The 23,118-nt window shown below is 39.9% G+C and overlaps 2 protein-coding genes and 2 long non-coding RNA genes across 7 annotated transcripts; 1 reads left to right on the top strand and 3 right to left on the bottom strand.

Annotated features, from left to right (window-relative positions):
- Nucleotides 1-2,309: 2,309 nt before the first annotated feature.
- On the bottom strand, nt 2,310-11,018 carry LOC120078598. The gene is made up of 2 exons (XR_005482045.1): nt 10,913-11,018; nt 2,310-2,591 (listed from the first exon to the last, which is right to left on the bottom strand). It is a non-coding gene; the product is annotated as an uncharacterized LOC120078598 (long non-coding RNA).
- A 567-nt stretch (nt 11,019-11,585) lies between these two features.
- LOC120078597 lies at nt 11,586-12,425 on the bottom strand. Its single transcript, XR_005482044.1, has 3 exons — nt 12,071-12,425; nt 11,908-11,991; nt 11,586-11,827 (listed from the first exon to the last, which is right to left on the bottom strand). It is a non-coding gene; the product is annotated as an uncharacterized LOC120078597 (long non-coding RNA).
- Nucleotides 12,426-13,882: 1,457 nt separating this feature from the next.
- LOC120077410 lies at nt 13,883-14,893 on the bottom strand. Its single transcript, XM_039031292.1, has one exon. It carries the CDS (start codon nt 14,891-14,893, stop codon nt 13,883-13,885), a length of 1,011 nt encoding a protein of 336 aa, XP_038887220.1.
- A 2,909-nt stretch (nt 14,894-17,802) lies between these two features.
- LOC120078288 (G-type lectin S-receptor-like serine/threonine-protein kinase At4g03230) lies at nt 17,803-22,790 on the top strand. 4 transcript variants are annotated; one of them, XM_039032521.1, is made up of 10 exons: nt 17,803-17,849; nt 18,034-18,127; nt 19,037-20,188; nt 20,269-20,772; nt 20,891-21,037; nt 21,148-21,359; nt 21,440-21,650; nt 21,736-21,973; nt 22,059-22,209; nt 22,302-22,790. In XM_039032521.1, the coding sequence occupies exons 3-10, from the start codon at nt 19,291-19,293 to the stop codon at nt 22,608-22,610; spliced, it is 2,670 nt and encodes an 889-aa protein (XP_038888449.1). In that variant the 5' UTR covers nt 17,803-17,849; nt 18,034-18,127; nt 19,037-19,290; the 3' UTR covers nt 22,611-22,790. The 4 variants fall into 4 exon arrangements, 3 of the variants coding, with proteins under 3 accessions (XP_038888449.1, XP_038888448.1, XP_038888447.1); XM_039032520.1 differs by lacking the exons at nt 17,803-17,849; nt 18,034-18,127 and adding an exon at nt 18,221-18,472; XR_005481977.1 differs by lacking the exons at nt 17,803-17,849; nt 18,034-18,127 and having other exon boundaries at nt 18,481-20,188; nt 21,736-21,962; nt 22,302-22,443.
- Nucleotides 22,791-23,118: the final 328 nt, after the last annotated feature.

Here is a 23,118-nt window from a genome sequence, read left to right as displayed (position 1 = left end):
CAACAGTCCATTGGTCTATTACATTCTATTATGGGAGGTTGAAGACCATAGGAATGATTTGTCAATTTAAATGGTACAGTTGTAACATTCACCAAAGAAGATTTCCTATTGGTGACGGGATTATCGCGGTCACCTAATCCAGTAGTTGTGGGGAGGGCTGAAGGAACTGAATCTCTATGTAATAGGTACTTGAGGAATAATTTCATAGGGGACATCCATATTGGTACCTTAGAGACAATGTACAAAGAGATGGAGTTTGAGAATGATATGGACGTTGTGAAGATGACATTGGTTTACTACATTGAATTGACTATGATGGGAAGGGAGAAGATGAGGGCCAATGTTGACAAGAACTTATTAATTGATGTGGAGGATTTAGATTACTTCAATTCCATGGATTTGAGAAATGTGTTGTGGGAGAGGACTTTACTTGGACTACAAAGAGAATTAAGTGGCAAGTCCGAGAACTACAAAAAAAGGGTCCAAGATCAATAAGAACTACATCATCAATTACAAACTACCTGCTTTTCCTCATGTTTTTCAGGTAATATCCATTCATTGGACATAGGAGATCTACTAATGTAGTGTCAATGTCACTTACTACTTATGCTTTTCATATAATCGTTTATGAATTATGGTAGGTGTGGGAATACGAGGTCATTTTAATGGTTGCTAGAAAAGTTGCAACCTGACTCAATGGACGTGTCATACCTTGATTCCTGAGGTAGGAATGTACATACTCACTCCCAACCAAACACAATAGTGTGAGACGTGTTTGAGTCCATTAAGGTTAGTGTATTACATCACAATTTACTTGGATTTAAGGTGAATGTCACATATAACTAACAAATTGTTCGTTGTTTTGTATAGACAAGGATCACACCCACACCATTGATCATGTTCAATAAGGAGAGGTGGTATAGGGACACTAGGGTCAATGAACAACCTGTATACGAGCGCATTGATGTCGAGACAGCCTCCTCAGAGACACATAGATCACACCATGATGAGAATGCTCATAGTCACTCCAATGACTACGAGACTCACGAGCATCGAGCCCATGAGCATTAATCTCACGAGCTCTCTACCGATGAGCGTGAGATTCACCCTCTTCATAACGAGTTTCATGAGCTTCCTACTAACGAGCATGTGCCCCCAACTGAGGAATGAGGGTCGCCTCAGTTGAATACAGTGCATTCTGAGCCCATGAAGGGTGTGGGCATTCTCACATTGCTCTGTGATATAGATCAGATAGTGGCTATGATGGAGCGTAAATTGGATGATGTACTATTCAACATGAAAGATGTGAAGTCTGACTTAAGTGTCCTTCAGGTCAACGTACAAACAATCACCAGCCTACGACGGTCATTGTGTCGAGTACATAACATCATCTTAAACTTATTCTAATATAAATCTATATCATGTTGTGTTTGACCTAACATAATTCGTAAATTATATAGGGTTTACGTGTGGAGTCCACCAAGACTATTGACCCCATTCCTCCACATTCCACCAAGACTCGTGACACGTGACCCAACCCCTCCATCAGCCACTGAGTCCCGTGATCAAGAATTTCAAGACTCCCTTCCTCCACCCACCACCGAGACCAGTGACCACATTCCTCCACCTTCCACTGAGTCATATGACCCCCATCAGCCACCGAGATCCAGAACCCTATTCCTCCACCTTCAACGGAGCCTATGAACTGTGAGGGGGAACAGAGACGAACAAGTAGGAAGAGGAAGCTAACACAACCATACAACCCTTCAGTTGACACGGTAAGGGCAACTGGAAAAAAGTAGAAATACATTCAGCTCGGTGAACGTTCGATTGAAATCGTCCCCTATGACCCGACACATGTTATTCTAGAGGACTTGATGAATGAGTTCATGGTCTGGTTGGACAGCGTGGACATAGGTCCTCACTGGCCAAGGAATGAAGTCCTATTCAGAACGAATTACACGACGAAAGAGTTATTTCGAGAGCTGATATGTGATAGTATTCGAGGCCATACGTGGGAAAATGATGGAAGAATTTACTACAGTACGAGAGAAAGAGCACACGTATGTCGATTACGTGCTCAGACTGGTACCTAAACATCAACTCAGATGGGCAGATGTCGATTACATCTATAGCCCAGTCAATTACAAACATATTGGTTTATGTTGGTCATGGACATGAATATCAGAGGCATTCTTTTTTATGACTCACTGCCCAAGTACATCTATAACGACCCAAATTTCTAATATGTTTCTATGACGCTACTTTATGCATGCATAGGCTTGGCAACAGATTTTCACAAAGAGTAATAAAATAAAAGAGATAAAAATTTTATTTAATTTAAATAATGCTCAAATAAGCAAAGGTGAGCAACCATAAAAAAAATTATCGTTCGGGGTATCCCTAACCTGACTTTAAAATGAATAACGATTAAATAATCAAATAATAAAATCAATAAATATTTCATAAGATTCTAAAATGCCTAACTCCTAAACTAGACTCCAATACATGACACCAAAATGCGAAAGCAGTAGGTCATCCAAATGGCCAGCTCACGGATCTCTTTTGTCATGCGCCAGTCTATCGTTACCCTTACTTGAAAAACATGAAAAGAAAAGGATGAGTATAAAATTATACTCAGTAAGTGGCTCGCTACTGTCCACTCAGTGATCTGTTAGTCTTTCCATTGGACCAAAGTGCACAAGGGCATCATAAGCGTAGGCATAGGCATAGGCATAAGGGGCGAACCCAAAGGCAAGCTTTCATAAGTAGTGACCTCAATGGGTTCTAATATAAACAAAAGTGGTGGTCCCAAAAGGGACACCGTACATAAGCATAGGGTGTGACCCGAAGGCTCACAACATGCGATGTACATAGCCCAATGGCAACACTAACAGTCACTAGAATCTTAAACAGACATAAACATGCAAACAAGGTCATAAATCATGCCAAGATCGTCGAACAGTTCACAATTTATCCACCCATAAACGTTGCAATGACATACAACATCGACATACAGTGGCATAAGCGTAACTTTCAAAATTTTCATCTGACCAGTATGCATATCAAAATAGTTTATTCCAACTAAGGAACCAAAACATAACACATGCTTGGGATTAAGGGCAAACTAGTAGTAAACCACTTACCTCGAATTTATGTCAAACAATTAGCAAACTAAACTCCAACTATTAATCAAATCCCTCTTTGACTTGAGTCAAATGCTCAAATTTCCCTAGAATAAACCAATTTAATGTCAATCCTTAAAAACACAACCTAACTCACCCAAAATGCACCAAAAGTCTCCAAACCACTTCCCAAAAAATGACGACTTAACCAGAACTACACCTGAGCTCCAAGTACGGAATCCAAACCGGTCATAAGCCAAACCGAAATGTTCCAAAACTCAATCCTAAAATCCAATTAACACAAATATTCACCAAATCAATTGGGGAAAACAAGATTTAAATCAGAACAACCATTATAGCTTACCAAAAGGCGCCCAAAGCAAACTTTGATGCTGTTGAACAATACCGAAAAAATATCTTGAAACCCCGAATTGAGCAACAATGCACCCCTGAGTAAACTTAAATGAGACCAAAATCGATAGGCATTCAAAACCCATTAACTAAAAACCAAAAATCCCTTAATCTCACCAAAAGCATTGGGGAAGAAAAGGGCTCGCGAGGGTTGGAAGGAAGAAAAAGGAGAGAAAAATTAAAAGAAAAGAATTTTATTTTCTTCTTTTCTCTACATGCAAACCGATGGCTCATTAACTCCACATTTATAACCATTTGCCTCACTAATCCTAACTCCTCCTCTCTTTTCCTTAAATAATTAATATATATATATATTCCAAAATTCCTTAACCACTTACCATGTAATTTCAAACCCAAAAATAAAAGAGAACAAGACGGATTTTACCTTTCGATCTTTGGAGGCGTCACATTCTTCCCCCCTTATTAAACTTTCGTTCTCAAAAGTTCTAATCCTGGAAGAGCTCTGGATGCAGTGCTCTCATCTCGTCCTCTCACTCCCAAGTTGCTTCCTTAAACTGATGATTCTGCCATAGAACCTTCACCAGTGACACCTCCTTCCTATGCAAAACTTTCACCTCCCTGGCCACAATTTGCGTAGGCTTCTTCTCGTAACTCAAGTTTTCATTCAGCTGCAAGGGCTCAAAGTCCACCATATGAGACGGGTCCGTTAAATACTTTCTCAGCATGGAGACATGAAAGACATTATGGACTGCAGAGAGAGACGATGGCAAGGCCAAACGATAAGCCACAGGGCTGATGCGCTTCAAGATCTCGAATGGCCCTACAAAACGCGGATTTAGCTTATCCTTCTTTCCGAATCTCAAGACACCCTTCATTGGTACCACTTTCAGGAAACACTTTGTCACCTAGCCTCCGAACTCAAGATCTTCACGCCTAACATCAAACGTAACTTTTCTGTCTACTTTGCGCTACTAGCATTCGATCCCTAATCTTCTGCATGGCTTCATTTATTAACTCCACCAACTCAGTTTCCACCAATTTCCTCTCCCCAATCTCACCTCTGCAAATAGGAGACCTGCAACCTCTAGCGTAAAGAGCTTCAAATGGCGACATGCCAATGGTAGCTTGATATCTATTATTATAAGAAAACTCTGCCAAATACAAGTGGGAGTCCCAATCCCTTGAGAATCTCCAATGCACAAATGCGCAACATGTCTTCCAACATCTGATTCAAACATTCTGTTTGCTCATTAGTTTAGAGGTGGAAGGTTCTACTGAAGTTTAACCGCTAAGGCTGCCTAGAGGCTCTTCAAAAACTGGAGGTGAAACGAGGGTCCCTGTCGGACACAATTGATACTAGCACACCATGCAATCTTACTATCTCCTTCGTATATACTGAACCCACTTACCTCACCACGTACGTGGGCTTTCCTGGAATAAAATGTGCCACCTTGGTGAGTCTGATCACAACCTAAATCACTAAGAAACCCTTCGATGTCTTGGGCAAACCCGTAATGAAAACCATAGCCACGCTCTCCCATTTCCATTTTCGCATATCTAATGGTTGTAGCAAGCCTACTATCTTTCGCCTCGGGCCTTCACCTGCTGATAGACTAAACATCTGTTGACATTTCCCTTTTCATATTGGGCCACCAGTAATACCACTTCACATCCTAGTACATTTTGGTACTACCTGGGTGCATCAAGAATGGAGAGTTGTGAACTTCTGCCAACAGTTCCCCCTTCAGGCCATCATCTGCCGGAACGCACAACCGTCCCTGATACAGAAGACCCTTGTCCACCGACACAGAAAATTCACTTGCCTGGCCTGACCCTACCTGATGAAATTTCTGAACCAGGTCCGGATCACCTTGCTGTGCAACAATAATCCTCTGCCTCAAGGTTGGTGCACCATCAACTGAGCTAGCTGTGAAGTGACTTCCCCTGCTGCCACGGTAATCTCTACTCGCTCTAAATCCTTACACAATTGAACTTGCTTAGTGATCAAGGCGGGTGAATGAGCAACTTCCGACTGAGAGCATCGGCTACTACATTCGTCTTACCTAGGTGGTAGAGGATCTAGCAATCGTAATCCTTTACTAACTCGAGCCACTTGCGCTGCCTCATGTTTAACTCTTTCTGGGTGAAGAAGTATTTCAGAGTCTTGTGATTGGTGAAAACTTGAATCTTTTCCTCATACAAGTAGTGCCTTCAGATCTTCAGGGCAAACACCACCAATGCCAATTCCAAGTGTGAGTAGGATAGTTTCGCTCATGGTTTTTCAACTGGCGGGAGGCATAGGCGACCACCCTACCATGTTGTATAAGCACACAACTTAAACCCTTCTTAGAAGCATCACTGTAGATCACGAAGTTCCCAAAGCCGTCTGCTTTGGTGAGAACTGGTGCTGAAACCAACCTCTGCTTGAGGTCCTGAAAACTGTCCTCATAAGCTTTGCTTCAAAAAAATGAAGCTCCCTTCCTGGTTAGCTGAGTCAGCGGTATGGCTATGCTAGAGAAATTCTCTACAAACCTACGATAGTACTCAGCCAACCCCAGAAAACTGCGCACCTCGCTGACCGTCGTAGGACAGGGCCAATTGGTAACGACCTCAATCTTAGCTGGATCCATTGAAACCCCGTCCTTCGACACCACGTGCCAAAGAAAGGATATCTTTTGAAGCCAGAACTCGCACTTAGAAACTTTGCATATAGTTTGTTTTCCTTTAGCGTTCCTAGGACCTTCCGAAGATGTTCCTCGTGTTCCGCCTTGGTCTTAAAGAAGATCAAGATGTCATCAATGAAAACGATTACAAAGATGTCTAGGAAGTCCCTAAACACCTGGTTCATCAAATCCGTGAATACCGTTGGAGCATTGGTCAGACCAAAAGAAATTACAATGAACTCGTAATGCCCGTATCTGGATCGGAACGTAGTTTTTAGGATATCATTGTCCATGATCCTCAACTGATGGTAACCTGATCGTAGGTCAATCTTGGAAAATATAGTAGCACCCCGTAGTTGGTCAAATAGGTCATCGATCCTAGGAAGTGGGTACTTGTTCTTGATGGTCACCTTATTAAACTCCCTATAGTCAATGCATAAACATAACGATCCATCCTTTTTCTTCACAAACAACACTGGTGCACCCCATGGAGAAACACTGGGTCATATAAACCCTTTATCAAGCAATTCCTGCAATTAGACCTTTAGTTCTTTCAATTCTGTCGGAGCCATTCTGTATGAAGCTTTGGATATAAGAATAGTGCCCGACTCTAGTTCGATCACAAAATCAATCTCCCTTCGTGGTGACAATCCTGGAAGTTCTTCCAGAAATACATCGGGATAGTCTCTCACAACTGGCTCAGAGGTTACAGTAATCTTGGTTTCTCTTGTGTCAACTACGCTAGCCAAGATACTCTAAACACCTTGGTTAATAAACCTCTTGGCCTTTACCGCTGAAATCACCTTGGGCGAAACTACTGTCCCGGCCCCCTTGAACTTAAAACTGGCTTCCCTAGGGGGGGGGGGGCAAAAATTACCTCCTTACGAGAACAATATATACTAACATGGTTGGCAGCCAACCAATCCATGCCCAGAATTACATCAAAGTTACGCATGTCTAATACTATTAGAGTTATATCAAGGGTACGATTTGCTATTTCTAACTGACATGCTTTTATCTTTTCGCTTACTATCATAATTTCTCCTGGCGATGTAGATACTGATCAAACATAACCTAAGGGTTCTAAAACTAACATAGCATGTTTTATGAACAACGATGAAATGAAAGAATGATATGAGCCAGAGTCAAACAATGTTAAGGCATAGTGCCCTAGGATCGGGAGCGTACCTATCACCACTGTTCCTGAATGCTCAGCTTCCCAACGACTGATGGCATAGACCCGACCCTGCTGCTGCTGTCGGTTTGAATTACCTTGATACGAACTGGGGAGCTGACCCTCTGCACTTCTAGAACCACTACTAGGGCATTGGTTCGTCGTATGCCTGATGCGTTATTTTATGCGGTGAAATAATGAAAAGGATTGTGGTGATGGAAAATGCATTGTGCAACAAGTTTTCTCAGTAGAACCCAAGTATAAATCCTACTGAGTTTCCTGGTAAGCCCAGGGTAGAACTCAGGGACTAAGGAAAACAGTATGTGACAATAATTCTTAGATTACTTTGCGGTAACATATAAATCAAAGAGTTGTCGGTTTGTTGTTTACAGTATAAAATGTATGCTGCAGAGTTAAAAAAAGAGTTAATATTATGGAAGATGCGATTAATATGTGGGGGAACGAGTTGAGAAAGGATTCAGTGAACACTTCCTAGGATTGCGTTCATGTCATGCGATCATGCTACACACATACAACAGCAAATCATCTCTCAATGCAAATGCTACTGCTTCTAGTCCTAGAACGCATGCGATATATGCGATGATGTCTATAGGACCTACACATAAGCCTCTATTCTTGTCTATGCGATGACGAATGACACACACACATACAAGGCGACCGCATAATACCATAACCTATCTCTAGGGTGCATGCGATGCATGTTGACAAATAAAGCTTATCTCTAAGTCTCTATCTCTTGCTTATGCAGATCTAATCTTGCTCTCTCGAGTCTAGATTCTAACTTAACTCCCTCAAGTCTTAATTTCTTTCTTTAGACTCTCTCTCGAGTAGCTCTAAAGGGGTGATGGGCGCAGCATAAGACAAGATGATTGCATGCGATGAAAATCCTAGGTCATGTTAGCTAAGTTCTTCTCAACCCATTCGATAGATTTAGCTACTCATGCGTGTTTTAAAGAGAGTGAACAAATGTAGATAAGCAAGTTCCATTTTATAGATATATAATCGAAATACAAAATGACAATGCGGAATAAAAATAAAGAGCCTGGTAGCAATCTCTTGCTTCCCAAGGCTTTTACACTGTTCTTCTCTACTCTGCTCAAAAGATAATCTTACTCTCGCAAGAGTCAGCCCTCTCTCTGTTTTTCCATGCCTCCTAGGTTCTCTCTCAAGCTGACCTGAGCGATCTTCTGGCGTCTCTTCCCTTCTCTCGCTCCACCTTTTAAGTATAAGAAAACTATGAACAAGGCTAAGTATCTATAGGGAGAATTCTCTAACTGGACGAACTTCTTCACTGAAGGTTACCTCTGGTATTTATAGAGCTTTGGGGTGAAAGGCTTCTTCTCTCTTATGATTGCACTGATGGGATGACATTAATTCTCTGTCTAATGCACCGAATATTTGTCACCGAAAAGTTGAGTGTACTTGCTACAGTAGTTCGTTAATGGTTAGTCAACTTAATTCGGAATCGACCGTCATCAGCTTTCTATCCCATCGTGATTTATTACGCTTTTCACCCAGATGCGCCCACCATGATGCGCCGACTCTATGCAGCAACCTTCTTGAGCAGATAATCGTGAGCGCAAATGATCGCATAGCCTTGCGTTAGCGCAATCTCTTAATGCACTCGACCGTTGATTTTTTTAGATCGCATTTTCCACCTTGTGTCAACCCATATTCTACATAAAAATACATAAGTTAACTGTTTTAATGCGATGGACGCATGCAATCGCCATATTGTGAACTTAATGCTTTTAGACGCAATATTTTATATTTTTATCATCGCAACCCTGTATTGTTTTATAACTTTGTGCTGTAATAACGTGCATTTCTGCCCGTTATCAATGCCCTGTCTGCTTACATATAAAACAAGTCCCTATGCCAATCAGACAACGTCTCTAATGATGCTTCCCACATGACTTGCACATCGGTCTTTCCCTCCAAACTCCCCTTGAAGTAGTAGCCTACCGTTGGGCGTACCCTACAGACCTATTTGTACTTTGAACCTTCTGTAGAGGTCCTAGAGCTTTCTGCTTAGCTTTCCTCTTTTGACCGGGGGCCGATTCCTCCGTCAAGGACTTCAAGAACTCTATTCCTGAAGGATAGCCCACGCGTGCTGCCGCTTAGAAAGCTGCAGCGTAGGTGGGAGGCTCTAGAGCTTGCACAATACCTTGCACCCCGTCTCGGAGTCCTTGCACAAACCTTTCAGCCCTCTTTGCTTCATTAGACATTAGATCAGAGGTGAAACAAGACAATTTGTCAAACTTCTCCTCATACTTTTCTACTGTCATGGTCCCCTGCTTTAGATTCATGAACTCAGCCTACTTGTTGTACCTCACGTGAGCAGAGAAGTACTTCTCGTAAAACCATTCCTTGAACTGGTCCCACGTGGCTTGGCCTCCACTGGCTTCTATCATTCTCTCAGCTGAGCGCCACCAACACTTGGCATTATCGATGAAAACGAAAGCGTCACACTGCAGCTTCTGCTTCTCTTGACACCTCATGTACTGAAAAATTTCCTACATAGTGGACAACCACAATTTTGCGTTTGTGGGGTCTTTCAGGGACCCATTAAACGTCGGGGGATCATACTTCTTGAAGTCCCATAGGTATCCAGCCTTTAAAGAAGGGCCTGCCACAGTCCGATTCGTGGCCCTATCTTGATTCTAAATNATCATACTTCTTGAAGTCCCATAGGTATCCAGCCTTTAAAGAAGGGCCTGCCACAGTCCGATTCGTGGCCCTATCTTGATTCTAAATTGGTGGTAATGGGACTGACGAGGATGGCGCCTGCTGTGACTGAGCGTGCTGAGCTATCTACTCGGCCACTATACCCCTTAGCTGTCCTACTACGGCCTACGTGATGACATTCCCAATAGCTGCAGCCATAGCCGTATATTGTACTGGAATTTCTGAGGATGACGGTTCTGGCGGGGGCACAGTCGAAGCTCGAGGTCCGCTTCTTGGTCTAACCTTCTGCCAAGTTGACCTAGAAGGGTCATAAGGTGGCGGGTCCTGCACCTCTTGGCTCCGCATCTCAGGTTCTTGCATGTCAGGGTCTCGTTCCCCAACTACTTTCTTACCTCGATTGCCCCTTCCTCTAGTTCGTGGTGCCATACCTGGTAACCACACGCAACACTTTAATAAACGCTAGCAGGGTAAACCATCAAACGACTGCACAACAGGTAAGATTTCATACATATTTCCCTAAAGGACTTTAAACAACATACCTGGCGATGATGAAAAATCCATTTGTGGCCATAAGGAACAGGTTGGACTCACGATGTAAGTCAGTCTACAGAACCTAAAACTTAGGCTCTGATAGCAACTGTAACAACCCAAGTTTCTAATATGTTTTTAGGATGCTACTTTATACATGCATAGGCTTGGCAACACATTTTCTCAAAGAGTAATAAAATAGAAGAGATAAAAATTTTATTTAATTTAAATAATGCTCAAATAAGCAAATGTGAACAACCATAAAATGAATAACGATTAAATAAACAAATAATAAAATCATTGAATATTTCATAAGAGTCTAAAACGCCTAACTCCTAAACCATACTCCAATACATGACACTTAAGTGCAGAAGCAGTAGGTCATCCAAATGGCCAGCTCACGGATCTCTCTTGTCATGTGCCGGTCTATCCTTACTCTTACCTAAAAAATATGAAAAGAAAAGGATGAGCATAAAAGTATACTCAGTAAGCGGGCCGCTACTGGGCCCACTCAGTGATCTGTTAGTCTTTCCATTGGACCAAATTGCACAAGGGCATCATAGGCGTAGGCATAGGCATGGGCATAGGGGGTGAACCCGAAGGCATGCTTTCATAAGTAGTGACCTCGGTGGGTACTAACATAAACATAAGTGGTGGTCCTAAAAGGGACACCGTACATAAGCATAGGGTGTGGCCCGAAGGCTCACAACATGCGATGTGCATAGCCCAATGGCAACACTAACAGTCACTAGAATCTTAAACAGACATAAGCATGCAAACAAGATAATAAATCATGCCAAGATCATCCAACAGTTCACAATTTATCCACCCATAAACGTTGCAATGACATACAACATCGACATACAATGGCATAAGCGTAAGCTTTCAAAATTTTCATTTGACCAATATGCATATCAAAATAGTTTATTTCAACTAAGGAACCAATACGTAACACATGCTTGGGATTGAGAGCAAACCGGTAGTAAACCACTTATCTCAAATTTATGTCGAACAATTAGGAAACCAAACTCCAACTATCAATCAAATCCCTTTTTGACTTGAGTCAAATGCTCGAATTGCCCTAGAATAAACCAATTTAATGTCAATCCTTATAAACACAACCTAACTCACCCAAAATGCACCAAAAGTCTCCAAACCACTTACCCAAAAAATGCCGACTTAACCAGAACTACACCTGAGCTCCAAGTACGGAATCCAAACCCATAAGCCAAACTGAAATGTTCTAAAACTCAATCCTAAAATCCAATTAACATAAATATTCATAAAACCAACTGGGGAAAACAAGATTTAAATCAGAACAACCTTTATAGCTTACCAAAAGGCGCCCAAAGTGAACTTTGATGTTGTTGGACAGTATCGAAAAAATATCTTGAAACCCCGAATTGAGCAACAATGCATCCTGAGTAAACTTAAATCAGACCAAAATCGGTAAGCATTCAAAACCCATTAACTAAAAACCAAAAAAACCTAAATCTCACCAAAAGCCAAGTTCTTGGCAGAACAAAAGAGGTTGGCGAATGGCGGACGCAAGAACGAGAACGAAAAACTAAAGAAACTCGGCTGGTGAAGAGCGTCGACGCGCGATGTGGCTGGTGGAAAGCAGCAGTCGCACGACGCGGCTAGACTTGCGACTGATTCCTCGCGCGGCTGGAAGCAGGAGAACAATGGTCGAGCGATGGACGTCGGACGAAGACGAAGCGTGGCTAGGTTGAGGCATGAGAAGGCGGTGGCGACCTGTCGAACCTCAAGCGACTGGCAGAAAAAAGTTGGGGAAGAAAAGGGCTCGCGAGGGCTGGAAGGAAGAAGAAGAAGAGAAAAATTAAAAAAAAAAATTTTGTTTTCTTATTTTCTCTACATGCAAATCAAGGGCTCATTAACTCCACATTTATAACCATTTGGCCCACTAAACCCTAACTTATCTTCTCCTTTTCTTAAATAATTATATATATATATATATTCTCCAAAATCCCCTAACTACTTACCATGTAATTTCAAACCCAAAAATAAAAGGGAACAAGACGGATTTTACCTTACGATCTTTGGGGGCGTCACAATATCACAACGAAGGATCTGCTAAAATTCTTGGTGCCCCTATTCTTTACTCTCCCTTCACTGGCACAATTCTGCGGCCTATATGATGCAAAGCCCGACCTTGCACCCGGTCCTTGGAAGCTGAGNTTTACTCTCCCTTCACTGGCACAATTCTGCGGCCTATATGATGCAAAGCCCGACCTTGCACCCGGTCCTTGGAAGCTGAGGCTATCAATGTAGGCGTACTACAGGATAATACATTAAACTGTGGGATATTCAATCCTAAGTACTTTGAGTACTTGGTGATCGGATCGAGTATTGAGAGCTTATGATAAAATAAGATGCATGATTTTAGGTTGCAATATGGTGCCGAGTTATAAGCAAATCAATTTTTTTATTAGGGTATATCAATTTTTCTATGTAAATTTTGACATTATTTATGTGAATTTTTATATCATCATTGTAAATATTGACATTATTTGTAAATTCGACACAATATTTTGACATTATTTGTAAATCAAACTGAATTCGAATTGCATATAGTATGATGCCGAGTTGTGGGCAGATCAATTTTTTTTTATTAGGGCTTTCCATGTAAAATTTGACACAATTTGTAAATCTATACCATTTATGTAAATTTTGACACTATTTGTAAATCTGAGACAATATTACCGAGCATGTAGTATATGTAAATCAACCATCTATATAGTCAATATTTTTCGAGTATTGTCAAGTATCGTGTAACATACATCGAGTATATAGTACATGTAAATCAACCATCTATATGGTCAATATTTATTGAGTATTGTCGAGTATCTTGTAACATATACCGAGTATATAGTGCATGTAAATCAACCATCTATATGGTCAATGTTTATCGAGTATTATTGAGTATCGTGTAACATGCACCGAGTATATAGTCATGTAAATCGACCATCTATATAGTCAATGTTTATCGAGTATTGTCGAGTATCGTGTAACAAGTATCGAGTATCGAGTGACTGTGTATTGATTATTTATCAGAACGTCTCTACATTATAGACTGAACAATCTATATAATACAGAGTTTGGAGGGTCTCATATGAATAATCTATATAATATAAAATGAACAATGAACAATCTATATTGGACGTTTATTGGGTCCCCTCTGTCGTCCTTGCCCATTTGTTGAGCGTTGCACTTTTGTCTGCTATGTCTCGGTTGGCCACACCGTCCACATTTTTTTAATGTGACATGTTCTCCAGCAAACGTTATCCTATTTACCCTTTGTCTACCAACATGTACCACTCTTTTCGGTGGAATATTTTTACCTCAGTATACCCTGGTGGCTTTTTCCATTCGGATACATGACCAAGTGGGTTTATTGATTCCGCATATGCTATTACTAGGGAATCAACACTATAAAATTTGCTGCATAGAGTAAACGGGTTAATATTGCGCTCTCTAGCTGCAACAATAGCATGCGAACATGAAATCTCCAAACACTGAAATTGCTTGCAACTACATTCTCGAGTGTTAAGGCTGATTATACCATCTAATCTACCGTCCTTAACATGAAATCTATAACAATCGATTGGGTTTACTCGACATTGCCTAGATTTTTCACACTCTAAACCCATTATTTCCTCCGCAGAGATTGGGTGTGGCGATGTACTATTAGACCATACTATTTGCCGATCATGAAACCAACCTTGAAGTAGACCTCTTGTGTATTCTAGCAACAAAGTTATTGGTAACACTCTTGGTTCTTTGGTAAAAGCATTGAAACATTCGACACTATTACTGGTCATATTATCATATCGATTTTCGGACTGATAACACCGTGCCCACTGTTGAATACCAGCATCCTCTAAGTATCTAGCAAGGGAACCATTCTTGTAGTTCACTATTTGGACCCAATGATGCTTGAACTCCAATTTTCGATACACTCTACAAGCATCGTGAAACAATTTTCTAATGGCCTCGTCTTTGAAGTATTTCTCCATGTTTCTTTTCAAATGGAAGGTACAAAGTCCGTGGTAAGAATTAAGGAATACGATATCAACAACATTAGCTATACTCTGTCCACGATATGGGACGAATACGAGGTTAGGACATTCTTCAATTGCTGTTTTAAGGTTCGTCATGAACCACTTCAGGGCTTGGTCATTCTCACTATCAACAATTGCATATGCTAATGGGTACTGTTGGTTATAACCATCCATTACAACACCAACTATCATTGTTCCCTTATACTTACTCTTTAGATGAATGTTATCTACAATGACCATAGGTCGAATGCGCTTGATTAGGTGACCAATAACGAATGCGCTGGCTTACCTGTGGTCATGATCCAATACTTCAATCGAGCATGTGTGATTGGGCGTGCATTTTGTGATCTTAAAAATATCACATACGTCCATTTTAATTGCTCAAACGACCTACTTACAAGTCTGGTGTAAACACCGAACACTATACAATTTTTTTGTTCGATTTTTTAACCCGCAGCTCAAAGTTCTTCTTAGTGGTGAACATTACTAACATCATCTTCACATCACTCTTGCTGAAGAAAATTTGACCTTCTTCAACTGTATCCACCAACCCTATAGACGACTGTGGTTGTATAATCAAGTCCCCCCGTTCTGGCACTACTACTAGATGGTACATTGGTCGAATTTTGGCGAGGTACACTCCCAACAAAATGACCAAAATCATTTGACAGAATCGGAGTTGGTTGTTCTTCATTCACGACAGAAGGACCACTCCCTAAAAAAACCCGGGTTGGCTGTTCTTCATTCACAGCAGAAGGATTACTCCCTAAAACAACTAGGGTTATCTATTCTTCATTCCTAACCTCTTCCTCTTTTATCATCGCATTCTCATTTACACATGTCCCAACATCTTCTATTGTCACATTCGGATGCAATACTTTCGCTATATTAACATCAATATTGTCATTTTCCAATGAGACACCTGATGGACAAACATCATGCTCATTTGCATCACTCCACGCATGGGTTGGTCTGATCTCTCTAGGTAATCAAATGTTGCCCCGCAATGAAATTCTTCGATTTCCTCAAGACTTACAAATACCTGCGGTCTAGTACGGTCATACTCTAAGAGGAGAAATTTAACATCAACATTGTCTATTAAGCATACTGGAGGAGAATCAATATCCATCTTATATTTCACCCTCATTATAATCTTGAACTTTGTCGAACTAACTTGCATGATATCATATACAAGATTTACCAGCTCATTATACATCAATGTGCTTGGAACTAGCAAACCCTTCAAACGGCCTCTAGTATAGCATTCTTCTATGTCATCCCATATACCACCATAACGTAAGAATATATACTTATCCATCCTTCAAGAAAAACAATACAAAAAGTGAGCATTTAGGAAAATAACTGTTAAATACTTGCTATACTAGCTACTCGCTACTAGATCGTCGTCACTTGATATTTGGTATTTTCAACTCGATGCTTATTGTTTCATGGCTCTCTCCCCTCATCCTTGCTCCATTGGGAGCTACTTGCATGTATCAATGCACACTCACAAACTCACACTCACTCATTCTCTTTAGTACATTTTTGTATGTCTCACAAATCGTCGGAAAAGTAAAAAAAAAAAAAAAAAAAAAAAAAAAGAGCAGGAAAAAGCACATTTACTTACTTGAGGTGTGAGACAATATAGCGAAATGATTCTAGTGCCTTTATAACTTGATCTCTGTCAAGAAAAACAAGTTTTGTGAAGTGGAGTTTTTTTAAGGGAAAGTGATCCCGATTTTCTCTTTTGTGTTTCAATTCTGGTTGTTCTTAGTTGATAAAAAAAAAATTACTTCACTTTCAAGAAATTGATTTGAAAGAATCATGTATATTGTCAGAAAATTCCCCAATTTATGTATGTTTGTACACGAGCATTAACTACAAAGTAGGTTTCGACGACATGGATAATTCAAAATAATCGAGTATAAAGTAATTGAGCATCGAGTACGACGTGGATATGATCAAGTATACACATATTGATTGCAACCATATCGAGTGACCATGAAGCTAGGTATCGAGTGATCGTACTGCATCGAGGAACGTGTGATGAACCATCAAGGAACGTTTGATGAGCCATCGAGGATCGAGTAAATTCGCATTGGCAGGCGTGAGAGGTACATCTCAGGGGTGAATCTATAAAATCACATGCTTATGACATAAGCAGACGACCACTTTCCATTACTTTCTCTACAGGTGACCATTTTTCATTTGGGCCTACCAAATGAGGCCATACGTACAAAAAACCGTGAAATTATCAAATAACCAAAGATGCACGCATGATGGCTTCGCTCCTCGCTCTCGCTCCTCGATTCTTGCTCTTGGACCGCACTTCAAATATTGCTCTCAAATGATCACATTTGTTCCTTATTTTTCTCAATTCCTTTCTGTTTGTCTATCAGTGTTGCTCTGCAACTAATCTTCATAAAAAGGCCATTGACGCTAATTTCCCCATAATACAACAAACTATAAGAAAAAAGAGAAGTGAGAAAAAGGTATTCGATAAGAGAGAAAGAGAAGTGAGAAGCAAAAAAAGAGAAGTGAAGAGAGAAAGAGAAGCAAGAAGAGATAAAGGAAAGCAAGAAGAGAGGGTAGAGAAGCTAAAGCGAGAGTGGCCTACACATGTGCTTCATTGATTATTTGAAAAAAAAAAAAAAACTTAGTTTAAGTCAAATTTCATTTGGGCCTCTCAAAATAGGTCATTCATGTCAATGTGGACCTAATTCTAGACATATTTTTTCCATCCCTAATTGAAAAATGGTGTGTAGTGATTTGGAACTATAATTTAAACTAAAACATTACTACACCATTCTAAGTCATTGTTACATTGGTTCTATGTCTTAATTTTTTCTTCAAACCTTCTAAATCTAAACCTTTATAAAATGTAAGGATAATATTTCAAGAAAGAATAAGAGAGTTTTTGGGAAAAAAAGGTTTAAATATATTTTTTGAAAATTACCTCTTCTTTAAATTCACCGCGCATTTCTTAATCTGACAAATTCCAAAATTTGAAAATTGAAACCGCGAATTTTGCATAATTGCTAATTTGATTTTACCGCTAATAAGTCGTATGCCATATGATCATGATATCGTCTGTTGGACGTCATCGTCTCCAAAATATACCATCGCAAAAGTGAAGTGAATTCTTCAGTGAGGGTCAAAAATGGTGTATCAAAAAGCGGAAGGAGGTTGATCATTGGTATAGGTTTCTTTTCTTTTCCTTTCAAAGTCCTCTCTTTGTTGTCTATTATTGCTTAGCTTCCACTCCTAGTTTTCTTCTTCTTCAAATTTTCAAACATCTGTTGAGCCTGCCTAGGGTTTTGTAAATTTGGGATTTGACTCTTTTTTGAATTGTACTGCTCGATGGCTTTGCTTTGTCTCAGGCTATAAAATCGCACCATCTGTACCATTAAAGAACGTGCAGTCGACGAAAGTCTTCTGTGGGTCTCTCTTCTTCCAATTAAAAAAACGAAAGAGGTATTTGATTTTAATACATTAGAATTCCCCGCCTAAGATGAAAGAAAAGTAAGGGTTGATCAAATTGTGTAGCCTATGCCTTTAGTCGCTCTCTCATAAAGATGATGAGAAAAAGTATAGAGTAATGGGTCCACAAATGGAAAGGTGAACTTGACATCAAAAGTGAATCTTGACCTTGGTTGCCCATTTTGCTTTCCAATAATTCAGCTTAGACGAACACAAACACCCAATTCACACCTTCTGACTATCAATTTGCACTTGCAAGTGGGGAAAAAAAGTTGTAAACTAATGTCGTGTAGATTACAACTGCTCAATATCTGGGTTTGGAATCTGAAACAAGAATGAGTATTTTCTTTTGAACTTCACTCTGAGAAAATGGCATTCTTTGTAGTATATTTGTCATTTATTCCAAACGGTCTTTCTATTCTAGATATATTCATGTTGAACTCTTTATATAATTATTCACTTTTTTTATTAGTTTTCACACTATTATTATAATTGCAAAATCATGCACAGTGTTTGTTGGTAAATGGCTTGATCATGTGGGCCAGGTGGAAAAGCAACATTTTTGTACTGTTGTTGAAACCAAAAAGAAAGGTGTTCTTCACGAGTCTGTTCTTTTTTGTTATTCTTATAATCACTTTTGGAAATCATGAGGATGAATGGAGGAAGATAGAAATAGAGGACAGGGAACATGTTTGTTGCATAGCAGAAGAAGTGAAATGGTAGCCAAAAGAAGAAGTGTCAAGAACTTGGTCACCATCAGCTGGTTTCCAGAGGACTTGATGTCTTTTTTCCTTTTGTATTCATTTGTGTTTTTAATTTCTATCGTTAATTGCTTTGCTAAAGATATCTTAGAGTTCAAGAGTTGCATAAGTGATGAGAGTGGGGATACTCTTGTATCGGCAGGATCGAGATTTGAACTCGGATTCTTTAAGCCATATGGCAGCTCTCAAAGCAGAAGATACTTGGGGATATGGTATTACAAATCAAATCCACGTACAGTTGTTTGGGTTGCCAATCGAGACAGCCCACTTCCTGGTTCAGATGGTGTCTTTAAGATTGAGGATGATGGCAACCTCAAAGTATATGATGGAAATTGGAATCTTTATTGGTCAACAAACATTGGAAGTTCTGTACCCGATCAAAGGACCCTGAAGCTAATGGATAATGGAAATCTGGTTTTGAGCTGTGTGGATCAAGAAGACTTGTCTGAGCACATCCTCTGGCAGAGTTTTGATTACCCAACTGATACATTTCTTCCCGGCATGCTAATGGATGATAACTTAGTGCTGGCTTCATGGAAGAGCTATGATGACCCAGCTCAAGGGAACTTCACTTTTCAGCTAGATCAAGATGGAGGTCAATATGTCATTTGGAAAAGATCAGTTAAATACTGGAAAAGTGGAGTTTCAGGTAAGTTCATTACCACTGATAAGATGCCTGCTGCATTGTTATACCTTTTGTCAAATTTCTCATCGAAAACTGTCCCAAACTTCTCCGTGCCACATCTCACATCATCATTGTATATTGATACAAGGCTAGTATTGAACAGCTCAGGTCAGCTTCATTACCTAAACTGGGAAGATCACAAAGTCTGGTCTCAGATTTGGGTGGAGCCGAGAGATAGATGCAGTGTGTATAATGCGTGTGGAGATTTTGCTAGCTGTAATAGTGAGGGTGGTATGGCTTGCAAGTGCCTGCCTGGTTTTGAGCCCACCTCTCCAGGGAGTTGGAATATTGGAGATTATTCAGGTGGATGCATTAGGAAATCACCAATATGCAGTGTCAACACTGACAGTGACACTTTTTTGAGTCTAAAGATGATGAAAGCTGGAAACCCGGACTTCCAGTTTAATGCAAAGGATGACTTTGATTGCAAATTGGAGTGCCTTAACAACTGCCAGTGTCAGGCTTACTCATATTTGGAAGCTAACATCACAAGGCAGGGTGGGATTGACAATTCTGCTTGTTGGATTTGGTCTGGAGATCTCAACAATCTTCAGGATGAGTTTGATAATGGCCGTGACCTCAATGTTCGAGTAGCAGTTAGAGATCTAGGTATGTTTGTGTATATGTTTTTTTCTAAATGATGAATTTTCAGTTGTGTTTCTAAAGTTCTGGAGTTTGCAATTCTGCAGAATCAACTGTCAGAAACTGTGGAACATGTGGGACAAACCTCATACCTTATCCACTTAGCACAGGACCAAAATGTGGTGACCCCATGTACTTCAATTTTAACTGCAATGTGGCTACTGGCCAGGTAAATTTTGAAGCAGCAGGTGGTACGTACAAGGTTAAATTCATTGATTCAGAAGCCCGGAAATTCTACATTCAAACCAAGGAAGCTGGGGATTGTGGTGATAAAAATTGGATAACCAAAGCCCTTCAGCTGAGCCAATCATCTCCTTTCCATGTAACCAGCTGGTGCAACTTTAAGGAGACCAATGCCGAGAATTTTTCACTGAAAACCAGCAATGAAGTTGAAATCAGTTGGGAGCCTCCATTAGAACCAACTTGTTCTTCAACTACGGACTGCAAAGACTGGCCTTATTCAACTTGTAACACGAGTAAAGATGGAAATAAAAGATGCCTTTGCATAACAGACTTTCATTGGAATGGCTGGAGCTTGAATTGCACTACAGGTAAGAATCATTGCAGATAATGTCTCTGGTTATGTTTATTTGTAATGGCGTTGATGCTGGGAGCCATTAGCTACATAAAATTTCTTATACCAAGAGTCCCTTATTGATGTTTCCATAGATCACAACAATGGAAAGGATGGAAGAGGCAAACCGGCCTTCTCTGTGATTATTGTTGCAACAACCATGTGTATTGTCCTTCTGATGATTCTCTCATGTACTGTGTTTTATATTTACTTCTACAAAACCGGGCTCATTGAAAGACAAGGTAACTTCAAGTTCAATTTAATACAGTCGTTCTGACTGAATAATTTTCTTTCCTCTATTTCATCTTTTTTTTCTTTAAATCTAAATACAGTCAATCCTCTTTGGACTCAGAAAGCAGGGGAAACAGCCAAAAAGATTTAATGCTTCACTTGTACGACAACGAGAGACGTGTTAAAGACCTGATCGAATCTGGTCGATTCAAGGAAGATGATACAAATGGAATAGACATTCCATTTTTTGATTTGGAAACAATTCTAATTGCAACAGGGAACTTCTCAAATGCAAATAAGCTTGGACAGGGAGGCTTTGGGCCAGTTTACAAGGTACAGATCCTTGAAACACATTAATGGTCGTTTTAAGCTTGACCTGGTTTAAGAATATATTGGAATCACTACATTTTCAGGGAAAGTTTCCTAGTGGGCAGGAGATTGCTGTAAAGAGGCTCTCAAGTGGTTCAGGACAAGGCTTTGAGGAGTTTAAGAATGAGGTTTTGTTAATCGCGAAACTTCAGCATCGTAATCTTGTGAGACTTTTGGGATACTGTGTTGAAGGGGATGAAAAGATGTTGCTTTATGAATATATGCCAAATAAAAGCCTAGACGCCTTTATATTTGGTTTGTGACTATTATCTTCCCATGCTCCTCTTATCTTCCTTAATCATTTATATGCTGAATTGTGGATTTATCGACTTTTTTCCAGATCAAAAGCTGGGTGTGGCATTGGATTGGGACATCCGCTTCAACGTCATTTTGGGAATTGCTCGTGGCCTTCTTTACTTACACCAAGATTCGAGGTTGAGAATTATTCATAGGGATTTAAAGACGAGCAACATTCTTCTAGATGAGGAGATGAATCCCAAAATATCCGACTTTGGCTTGGCGAGGATCTTTGGAGGGAAAGAAACTGCCACGAATACCAAAAGGGTGGTAGGCACTTAGTAAGTCTTATTCAATAAAAATCATCAAACCAGATTCATAATATAATGTCACATAATTTCTTTGAATTTTCTGTTTGCAATACAGTGGATACATGTCACCAGAATATGCATTGGATGGCATATTTTCTGTCAAATCTGATGTCTTTAGCTTCGGTGTAGTCGTAATTGAGATCATTAGTGGAAAAAGGAACACGGGATTCTATCACTCGGAGAAAGCTTTGAGTCTTCTAGGCTATGTAAGTTTGATAATTTCTTTTAAACTACTCAATATCAAAACTTCTTGAGCACATCCCGGATTCAATAATACGAGTCTTTACATTGTTCTCAGGCTTGGGATTTATGGATGAAAGACGAAGGCTTGGATTTAATGGACCAAACACTGAGTGGGAGTTGCAAAAGAGAGGAGTATTTGAAGTGTTTAAATGTGGGGCTGTTGTGCGTGCAGGAAGATCCATGGGATCGACCCACCATGTCAAATGTGGTCTTCATGCTCGGCAGCGAAACTGCAACTCTTCCATCTCCGAAACCACCAGCTTTTGTCGTACGGCGGTGCCCCTCAAGCAGAGCTTCCTCCTCCACCAAACCAGAAACCTTCTCCCATAATGAGTTGACAGTCACCTTAAAAGATGGTAGATAGCAGAAAGAAGCGTCTTTCCATATGAATTATTGATTACAAATTCCCATATGAATTATAGAAGTTCACATTTATTCATATTATACTTCTGCTGATTGGAATTTGATATTTAGAATGTACTTTCTAATTTAACTTATTGAGGTGATTGTTGAAGAGAATAACAAACAAATGTTATTAATATTACGTATGAGGGGAAATTTCTTATTTAACCCTTTTTTCAAAAAAAAAAAAAAAAAAAAAGTTCCTAATCTAAGCCTAAACTTTCATCTCAAAAAAATGACAAATTGATAGAATTTTACCCAAGTTTCTCACAAAATGGCCATCCCTACGAGTCTGAATTATTATATCCTCATTTATAACGTCAACTTAGATTACTCGTGATTTAACCTTTTTTTTTTTTTTTTTTTTTTTTTTCAGAAAGTTCTGCATAAAAATTGGGCCCAGGGTAGCTCAATAGGGATTGAGAGCTGTTTCAGGCACCAAATGAGCTACGTTCCCAAAATCGTTTGGG

The sequence above is a fragment of the Benincasa hispida genome, chromosome 5 (assembly GCF_009727055.1).
Source record: "Benincasa hispida cultivar B227 chromosome 5, ASM972705v1, whole genome shotgun sequence".
Lineage (NCBI taxonomy): Eukaryota > Viridiplantae > Streptophyta > Magnoliopsida > Cucurbitales > Cucurbitaceae > Benincasa > Benincasa hispida.
The sequence above is the reverse complement of the archived record's forward strand: the minus strand, read 5'-3'. Positions and strand labels throughout refer to the sequence as shown.